The following is a 10,200-nucleotide window of genomic DNA, read 5'->3' on the forward strand; positions in this document are numbered from 1 at the left end:
GACTAAATAGAAAGAAATTTGTTACATTGCTTGGTAATCAAAACAAACTTGCAGCATTTTAGGAAACTCCGTACTCCCTGTCAATGTAATGACTGGCACCAGAAAAGGCCAACACTGGAAATAAATGACCACAGGATGAGCATGCTCTCAGTCATGAGCCAGAATTTACCATTTTTCCGTTTTAATTCAAGTGAAATGGGCCGTTGAAGTATGGTGTTAGCTTACTATATGTAGACACATTACAATGTTTGAAGTAAGTGAATAAAGCAATCTTCATCTCTCCATATCTCCACTTGGTCTTCCTTCCGATAAGTTTAATGCAAACAACACAGATACGTGATTTAGATTGGCTCGTGTTACATCTGTTACAATATTGCTGGAGTTTTCCTTATCTATCCCTCCAATGGCGTTGCACTAATTCTGCTGATTGTCACTGATGTGTGACAGATTAGTTTACTTTCAAAAAAATCAAGGGAGGGTATATTTTATTTTCCAACTGCTAAGCAGAAGTTGTCAGAAGGGTGTTGTAGGTATTCGTTGTTCTGTCAAGTCAGATTTCATTCGCTTTGAATGGGACTGTCCTGTGTAATCTCTGTGGATGTGTTCAGTGGACCAGCTATTTACGTGTTATGCTGATGACTCAAGAAAGATTAAGCAACAATTTTGCCAAATGGTGGGAAATATGTGGAACAACTTGAAAGTTCCTATCCCCTCCCTCCCTGACAAGCTGCCCGTCAGTCGTAATCTATTTCATGCTTCACTTGTGATCACTTCCACCTTTAAGCCTTCTTGACCCTTGCATTCTCATCATCCGGATGAAGCTCGGTTTGAACTGGAAGAGGAAAGTATACGTTCCGTAGCTGCAAAGAGCGCGTTTCGCTACCACGGTTTTTCATTTAGCAGTTTTATTACGCTAGCTGTCTGGGTGCTAATGGAAGAACCGAAGGGGAAGCGGCAGAAAACCTGCCTACCTATCTGCTCCTGCCACCAGCCGGTGTCTGGTAGCCAGGTGAAGCAGAACTACCCAGCCAGTGTGGAGGAGGCGGTGTGCGGGCTCATCACCCTCTACTTCGAGCTTTCCTACCGTTTCCAGGCTCTGGTAAGGCGCGGGGGGTGTGCTGAGGTTGGGACTGGTTAAGGGTTGAGCAACATAACCAGATGGGTCAGAAGCAAAACAGCTCCGGGCAGGGAGAGCGTGTTCAGCAAATTCGGCTCCTCTCAGCAAAGGCGAGAGGTGTTGGACACTTATAGTTGACTTAAAACTTTGCTTTCCCTCCATGGACCTCTTGAGTTTCTCCAGCAATGTCTGGTTTTTATTCCCGGTCTTGGAGAGATGTGTACTTCCTCGATGCAGATTGGAGTTTAAGTACTCGGGACCAAACGATTAGTTGAATCCGTGTAGCTGAGGGTCACCCCTCTAATGTTGGAGGGGTGGGTGGGAGTGTGGTGGTGGCAATGGAATCTGCAATTGGGACCCTAATTAGTTCCGGATCTAGACACAGGGATTTGAAAAGTTTTAAAACTTTTAAAAGTTTGTGCTCCTACTGGGCGTAAATATTTATTTTAAAACGTGGCTGCCATGGGAAATATCAATGACATTTCTGAGCGAGTAAAGAAAAACTTCTATTGTGAATATGAAAAATGTGAACCTTTTTATTTTAATTCATTGAGTTAAATATATTAACAGCGTGTGCTATGTACAGTATTGAAGATGTCTAGATTCAACAATAAAATTGCCCTTCCCCAAAAATATACACATATAGAGTCATAGAGATGTACAGCACGGAAACAGACCCTTCGGTCCAACCCGTCCATGCCAACCAGATATCCCAACCCAATCTAGTCCCACCTGCCAGCACCCGGCCCATATCCCTTCAAACCCTTCCTATTCATATACCCATCCAAATGCCTCTTAAATGTTGCATATGTATATATTTTAAATCTCTAGATTCCAGTATTAAGGAAATTTTTTTTGCTGTCTTAATGCTAGTGACTTCTAGGGAGGTTAATAAGAGAAGTTTGACCTTGCCTTGATGTGTCTCTTCAGTGCTAATATCAGGGTTTACAAAATGCCCAAGAAGGTCCTTCAAGTTTCCTGAGAACGATAAATTGCTGAAATATTATAGAGAGCATGGATCACACCACATGCCGTCTCAAAATATTTGCCTGTGAGAGGTGTCCCTCAAGTGAAAGAAAATCAGTAAGAGGTCCAGATACTATGTAAAAACACTGCTTGTCTCTGTACAAGTACAGTGACCAGTCTCAGACTTTGATACATTATAAAAGTACCCAAGTGTTAATGAGATGAAGTCATCAATATCTTTTATTGATTAAGTGTTATGATTATTTTTATTCACAGTTTGATTATAGTACGATACAAGAGGCCCTGGTACATACTGTATTCTTTGGTCAGAACTTCAGTTATTGGGGAGCTGTGGATGCTGTAAAATTATGGCAGGCTTTTTCTTCAGTAGAAATGCACTGAACTGAAAATAAGTGAAGGCAGTTTGAAAAATGGAGCAGTTCAGTAATGTGTCTACTGGAGCATTCCAGATTAGCAGTCTAGGATTGACTAGTATTTAATTTTGAAAATATGCCACACTACTGCATTTGTTGAGCGTATGGGAGGAGCTAAAACCTAATGAGCCTGCCCCTATGACAGACTTATTTACAGCACAGAAGGTCACCATTCAGCCTATCCAATCTAGGTTGGCTCTCCACCAATCAATCCAATCAGCCCATTTCCCAGCTCTAACTGCATAGTCCTGCAAGTGTTTTCTTTTCAAAGCCCATCAGTTTCCTTTTCAGATCATTTATCATCTCTGTTTCCACCACTTCCATGGGCAGCAAGTTCCAGGATATTACTATCTACACTTAGCGATTTAAACTAGCAAGTACTTTGGTGTTAATTTTGAGTGAAAAATCAATATTAATTTAAAAGTTAACATTTTATTACAAATATAATCCAAAGGCTGATAGATGCATATGGCAGTAGTTAGTGGGTAGACCTAAGTGAAGTTGCCTTATTCATTATACTGGTGCTAAGTCATGAGAAAAAGTTTGCTAATTTTTAATTTTATAGGGCAGGTGGGAGCAACATGAGTTTAAAAAGTGTCAAACAGATTGAAATTCAAATCGAACAAAATTCTGAGGAAAGGTCACTGGATCTGAAACATTAACTCTACTTTCTCCTCACAGATGCTGCCAAACCTGCCGAGTGTTTCCAACAATTTCTGTTTTTGTTTCTGACTTCCAGCATCTGCAGTTCTTTTGGTTTTTAACATTTATTTTAAGGTGCTTTTCATATATCTTAATAGCTAAAGGCAATATACTTCTGACACCATTGAACTGCACCTTAGAAAACATTAGGACCTTCAAAATTGGAGGACAATTAGGGAAGAGTAAGTCTGGATTATTAGTATTATTACTAATTATCAGTAGTTCAAATTCTCTGCGAAGACCTTTGCTATCAATGTCATTACAGTGGGTAAGCTCACTACCATTAGATCAGTTGTGACCTAATGCTCAAAGATCCATAGTCCTGAGTCTTCTACAGGAGTCCTGACAAACTGTGTTAATTTGAGGGACAGATTACCACCATTACAACATCAACATAACAGTTTTTAACATAAAAGAAATTGCCTTGACAATTGGAAGTCAGGTTTAAACAAGAGTGAGAGAAAAATTGGACATATTTGAAGATACAGTCAATTCTTGAATTTTAAGGAGAATTTGAAGGTGAGCAAAGAGATGCCACAATGTAATATGTGGACGGAGACAGGTGAATGAAGATTTCTTACTATCACAAGTGGAAGAAGAGGGAAAGAGATTAGACCAGAATCAAAGAACAGAGGAAACAAATAGGGAAGTAGGACTTAAGGGAGAAGAAACAACACAGAGGGATGTGTAGGCCTTGGGGAGAAGTTTGAAATTAATGCATTTGAGAATATGAGCCAGTAGAGCTGAGAAAGGACAGGACCTTTTGGTCAGAAGAACGTCATCTGGAACAGAATTCAGATCATATAATGTTATATGAGTTGGAATTTATGATGAACAGAAATTCCCAGGTGTATTCAGCAAGGTTAAATAAGTAAGAAAGTGGCAAAAACAGGGTTTTAGCTGAAATATGGGCGCAATAGCATCAGACTGGACATTTCAAAAGTGGCATAAAGCAATCTGGTTACTCTGAATGTCAAATTTAAAATGCAGCTCAAGGTGGAGTAAATGTGGGGAAGTAAGTAGCATAACGGTAATGTTACTGGAGTAGTGTGGTCCAGGTTAATGCTCTGGGCCATGGGTTCAAATCCATCAGCATTCTGGAATTGAAGGCTCATTTCAGTAATAGTGGGCATTAAATTATCATCAGTTGTCATTGAAAACCCATTTAGTTTACTAGTGGTTTTTAGGAAAGGAATTCTGCCATCTTTGCCCAGTCTCTTCTCCGTGTGATTTTGGACCAACAGAAATGTGCTTAACTCTTAAATGTCCTCTGACATTACTCATGACCTAGGAAGGCACTTAGTTGAAGGAAAATTAGAGACGGCAATCCATGTCAGACATCCCATGAAAGAAAAGAAACAAGTTATATTTTAGGTGTACAAACTACTCATTGCCTCAATTATCATTATTTCACCTGTATGTCTTGATTTTATTAGGGAACAATTTTCATTACTTGTTAAGCTGTTTTCTTTTTAGATTAGATTACTTTACAGTGTGGAAACAGGCCCTTCGGCCCAACAAGTCCACACCGACCCGCCGAAGCGCAAACCACTCATACCCCTACATTTACCCCTTACCTAACACTAGGTACAATTTAACATGGCCAATTCACCTGACCTGCACATCTTTGGACTGTGGGAGGAAACCGGAGCACCTGGAAGAAACCCACGCAGACACGGGGAGAATGTGCAAACTCCACACAGTCAGTCGCCTGAGGCGGGAATTGAACCCGGGTCTCTAGCGCTGTGAAGCAGCAGTGCTAACCACTGTGCCACCCACATTCTTACATTTTTATTTTGGCATGTTGCCAAGTGCTCCCAGCAACTATCAGATGATGATGTGATGTCACAGCAGCTCCCACCCAGCATCCTCTGCACAGTGTTCCTGATCAATGTTTTCTGTTTTCATGGCTTTCACTAGTGAAAGTGCATTGTGAGATTACGCTTAACTTTTATCATGTTGAATCCACGTAAATGTTGCAACCCTGAATGGGAAACACATTGCTAGTGCAAATGTTGAAACTGCTCAATGTAAATGACAGAGTAAAAGTGTGATTGCCAATGTGAAATTAGTCATAATTTAGTAAAGTAAAAGTGGTAATCATGCTGTTAACAGCATTTGCCATCTTAGATTGCTACTGCCAACCATTTGTTCCATCCTGCAAAAGAGAAATGAGTGAGAAAGACATACATGTTCTGCTGCATTCAACACAGAAGATAACATGGCAGCACAGTGAAGCAGTTTAGATAATAAAACACAGACTGGCAATGTGGCTTGGTAGTCTTTATGAGAAGAGCACACCAATCAACCTTGTCTTTATCCAGTGAAGGGTATGAATTTTTATGAAAACATTAAGAAACAAGAGAGAGAGCTTGAGTATAAGCCCCAGGGAGAAACAAGAAACCTCTGATGCAAGCCATGGCTAGTTTAATCATTTTATAGCATGAAACAGCTTTGAAAACATACAGAGAAGCTGCACATGCTGCTAGTATATTCCCAGAGAAATTGTGGCAGATTAGAGGACAGGACTACAACCCTGGCTGAGTTTTCAATGCAGCTAAGACAGGTCAGTATTGGAAACGAGTGCTGTCCAGAATCTACAACTCCGTTAATGAGAAAGGTGCTCCTAGCTTTAAGGTTTTGAAAGAGCACCTTGTTCTGTTACTGCACAAATGGCACAGGAATCTGTTTGTTTATCAAAGTGAGAACCCAGGACAATGGAATGTTATAGGTGACAGTGAGGATTGCAGATGCTGAAGATTAGAGTCGAGTGTGTGGTGCTAGAAAAGCACATCAGGTCAGCCAGCATCTGAGGAGTAGGAGAATCGACATCTCGGCAAAAGTCCTTCATCAGGAATGGGACATTATGTCTAGTCTCATCTCCCTGTCACCTGGGATCACACTGTAAGGCATGGATAACTAGGCAGATTTTCTGTGACTGGTTCATGGACTACTTTGTGCCAAGGATGAATAAGTATCATGCCAAGGAAAATGTGAGTTAAGATTCTTTGCGTTTTGGACAGAGCGCATGATTTGAACTATGATGTTTTTTATCTAAATATCAAAATGATGCTCCTGCCTCCGCAAACGACATTCATCATTCGATGGACCAGGGTGTCACAGTGAGATTTAATGTCTACTGCCTCTGTAAGACTTTCCAGACTGTTATTGAAAAATCAGATGGTGAAGGGAATCTATCTGGAAATGATTGAACATCCTGCATCCTGTTAACATCATCAGTGATACAGGGGATGAAGACTCGATTTGTTGCCTGAAATGCATGGAAGAAGTTGTTCCCGGGGACTGAACAATTTGATTGGTTTCAAACCGACCACTGTTCATAATGTGTTTGTGAATCTGGCATAGTAGATGAGTTGAGAGGTTGGAAGGGATGATGTTATGTAGTTACTCAAGTTCCATTCAAAGCTTCTCAGTAATGAGAAGATGGCAGAGCTGGATGTACAAGCATTCAGTGAAGAGCCTTTAGGTAACAAAGATGATCGCTGCTGGAAGGTGAAAAGGGGCTGAGCATAAAGTATCTGCACTTTGTTTTCAAATGAGACCTTGCACATCCACGATTATCTGGCAGGTCACTCAGCCTAACTGGCACAGCTTGTATATATCAGCTTGTCATGTTACCAAATGATTTACGGTGCCAAGCTGTGTGAAAGAAAAGAGTCAACACTGGATATTTTCTTCAAAAGAGCGATAACCCCTGAACCTGCCAAACCAAAGCAGTCATGGAAAATGACGTCGCTCAGACCTACAGATGAAGAAGACAGGAAAAAAGAAGGCAGAAATAAAGAAGATGAAATGAAGAACCAGCACCTCATCCACTCAAACTCAGCAAGCCAAACCAGTCACTTTTCCCAAGTTAAATATTAAATTCTTTTAAAGCAGTTTTTAAAAATTGTTCAAAAGTTGTGTGCAGAGTTTATGAAAATGAAGAAATAATGGTGTAAAAATCCCCAATTTTCACAACAAAGGTGACTTAAAGAATTCATCTGTACTTATTCTCCCTTAATTTTATTATCTTTCTCATGGGAAACAAATCCCCATTTCTCGCTCTTTCATTATTTGGTGGATTTCTCTAAAACCTATCTGGTATGAATAGTGAGGACTTGCAGTACACCATGAATTTGGGTTTAGGCAATGATTCAGGAAGGATGATGAACTCAAGAATTATGATAAGTACTGTTGGATCAATGCAGTGAAGATAAACAGTCATGTGAATTATTTTAGAAAAGAAACAAAAAGGATGGTTCAGTGGTTTGCACTGCTGCCTCACAGCACCAGGGACCTCGGTTCAATTTCAGCCTTCGGTGACTGTGTGAAGATTGCACATTCTCCCTGTGTCTGTTTAGGTTTCCTCCCAGTCCAAATATGTACATGTTAGTTGAATTGGTCATGCTAAACAAATTGCCTCATGGTGTCCAGAGATGTGCAGGTTAGGTGGGTTAGCCATGGTAAAACTGCCATGTAGAGTTTTAGGGATGGGACGGGGAGGGTGTGGATCCGGTTGAGATGCTCTTTGTAGGGTTGGTTTAGACTTGATGTGCTGAACGGCCTCTTTCTGCATAGTAGGGATTCTGTGATTCAAGGAGAAGTCAAAACATCATTAGAACATTATGGTAAATTGAGTCTGGTGAGGATTGGGGTGGAGATGGGAAATAAACTGTAGTGTTGTGAGTTTGAAGGTTGGGTTGAGAGTAAGATGCAAATAGACAGGAAGTCTGGAGGGATTAGGAAGACTTGTATTCTATTTTATTACAAGGCCTAGTTTTCATCACAGCCCTTGCTTACATACACTGTTTCTTCAGCCTTAAATGTATAGGCATTACAATCTCCATTATTTTCTTGAAATTTGTCTATCTCATCATTTTACTTAGTCTCCGAAACCCCCTCCAGCCATATATACATTCATTTAATTTTACTCTGACAGTTTTTATTAGCCTTTCTTTCCATTTTACCACCATTTCAGCTTCACTATCTGGACTGACCTTGCTAAATCCTCTCATCACTCCATTTTTGACCGGTATTAAAGGCCAATCTTATCAAGCAAATTTTCCGATTATGTCTTATGATTCATCATTCTGTGTTTGTTGCTTCATTTTATTCTCTGCAAAGTGCCTTGTGACAGATTCTGCATTTCAAGTTATAATTTGTGCTGTTAATATTCTTAGAAATGTTGTTATTTCGATGAAATGTTTAACTAAAATCCTATCTTACTCTTTTGCTAATATGAAAGATTCCAGAATACAATTCAAACAGAACAAAGTTCCTTTGAGTGATATTACCCCTTCAGTTAACATTGTCAGAAACAGTTTACTTAATCATCAATTTCATCACCATTAATGAGACCCTGTGCAAATGATGCCTCACATGCCTACATCACAACAGTTATCATTTTCAATGTAATTGCACATGTAGCACATTGCCATATAAATACAAATCTTTGCCTCTTTCTGTACCTAGCATATTACCTGACAATTCTAATTATGTGGAGGAGAGAGAATGTGTGATGTTCAGCCCCTAGAATTGTCGACAAAATGGTGTGCCTATACAGAGGATGTATCTGAGTGCCAAAACAACAGAACTAACTGCTTTCCCAGTCACCAATGACTGTGGCATTTTCTTGATTATAGGTAAAATTATCTAGGTTGCACTTATCCACAAAATACTGACTCATATTGACTCAGCTTACAACAACACCATCACCAAACATGGGACTGGGATATCATAGCAATTACAGAAACATGGCTCAGGGATGGGCAGGACTGGCAGCTTAATGTTCCAGGATACAAATGCTACAGGAAGGATAGAAAGTGAAGTAAGAGAGGAGGCGGAGTGACATTTTTGATAAGGGATAGCATTACAGCTGTGCTGGTGGAGGATATTCCCAGAAATACATCCAGGGAAGTTATGTGGGTGGAACTGAGAAATAAGAAAGGGATGACCACCTTAGTGGGATTGTATTATAGACCCCCTAATAGTCAGAGGGAAATTGAGAAACAAACTTGTAAAGAGATCTCAGCTATCTGTTAGAAAAATAGGGTGGTTATGGTCGGGGATTTTAACTTTCCAAACATAGACTGAGACTGCCATAGTGTTAAAGGTTTAGATGGAGAGGAATTTGTTAAGTGCATACAAGACATTTTCTTATTCAGTATGTGGATGTACCTGCGAGAGAAGGTGCAAAACTTGATCTACTCTTGGAAATAAGGCAGGGCAGGTGACTGAGTTGTCAGTGGCGAAGCACTTTGGGACCAGCGACCATAATTCTATTAGATTTAAAGTAGTGATGGAAAAAGATAGACCAGATCTAAAAGATGAAGTTCTAAATTAGAGGAAGGCCAATTTTGACGGTATTGGGCAAGAAATTTCGAAAGCTGATTGGGGGCAGTTGTTCGCAGGTAAAGGCACAGCTGTAAATTGGGAAGCCTTCAGAAATGAGATAACGAGAATCCAGAGAAAGTATATTCCTGTCAGGGTAAAAGGATATGCTGGTAGTTATAGGGAATGCTGGATGACTAAAGAAATTAAGGGTTTGGTTAGAAAGCATATGTGAGGTATAGACAGGATAAATCGAGTAAATCCATAGAAGAGTATAAAGGAAGTAGGACTTTACTTAAGAGGGAAATCAGGAGGGCAAAACGGGATCATGGGATAGCATTGGCAAATAGAATTAAAGAGAATCCAAAGGGTTTTTACAAATACTTTAAGGACAAAAAGGTAACTAGGGAGAGAATAGGGCCCCTCAAAGATCAGCAAGGCGGCCTTTGTGTGGAGCCACATAAAATGGGGGAGATACTAAATGAATATTTTGCATCAGTATTTACTGTGGAAAAGGATATGGAAGATATAGACAGTAGGGAAATAGATGGTGACATCTTGCAAAATGTCCAGATTACAGAGGAGAAAGTGCTGGATGTCTTGAAACCGTTAAAGGTGGATAAATCCCCAGGACCTGATCAGATGTAC

At 40.1% G+C, this 10,200-nt stretch overlaps 1 protein-coding gene across 1 annotated transcript in view; it reads left to right on the top strand.

Moving 5' to 3' along the window:
* Positions 1 to 580: 580 nt before the first annotated feature.
* Positions 581 to 10,200, top strand: part of zgc:172145 (Ferritin light chain, oocyte isoform-like) — a 17,215-nt gene continuing 7,595 nt past the window's right edge. Inside the window, exon 1 of the mRNA XM_043705966.1 lies at positions 581 to 1,099. Coding sequence (XP_043561901.1) covers positions 932 to 1,099 — 168 coding nt within the window. The 5' untranslated portion in view covers positions 581 to 931. The remainder of the gene's footprint in view (positions 1,100 to 10,200) is intronic.

This window comes from Chiloscyllium plagiosum, chromosome 16 (assembly GCF_004010195.1).
Source record: "Chiloscyllium plagiosum isolate BGI_BamShark_2017 chromosome 16, ASM401019v2, whole genome shotgun sequence".
NCBI classification, from domain to species: domain Eukaryota; kingdom Metazoa; phylum Chordata; class Chondrichthyes; order Orectolobiformes; family Hemiscylliidae; genus Chiloscyllium; species Chiloscyllium plagiosum.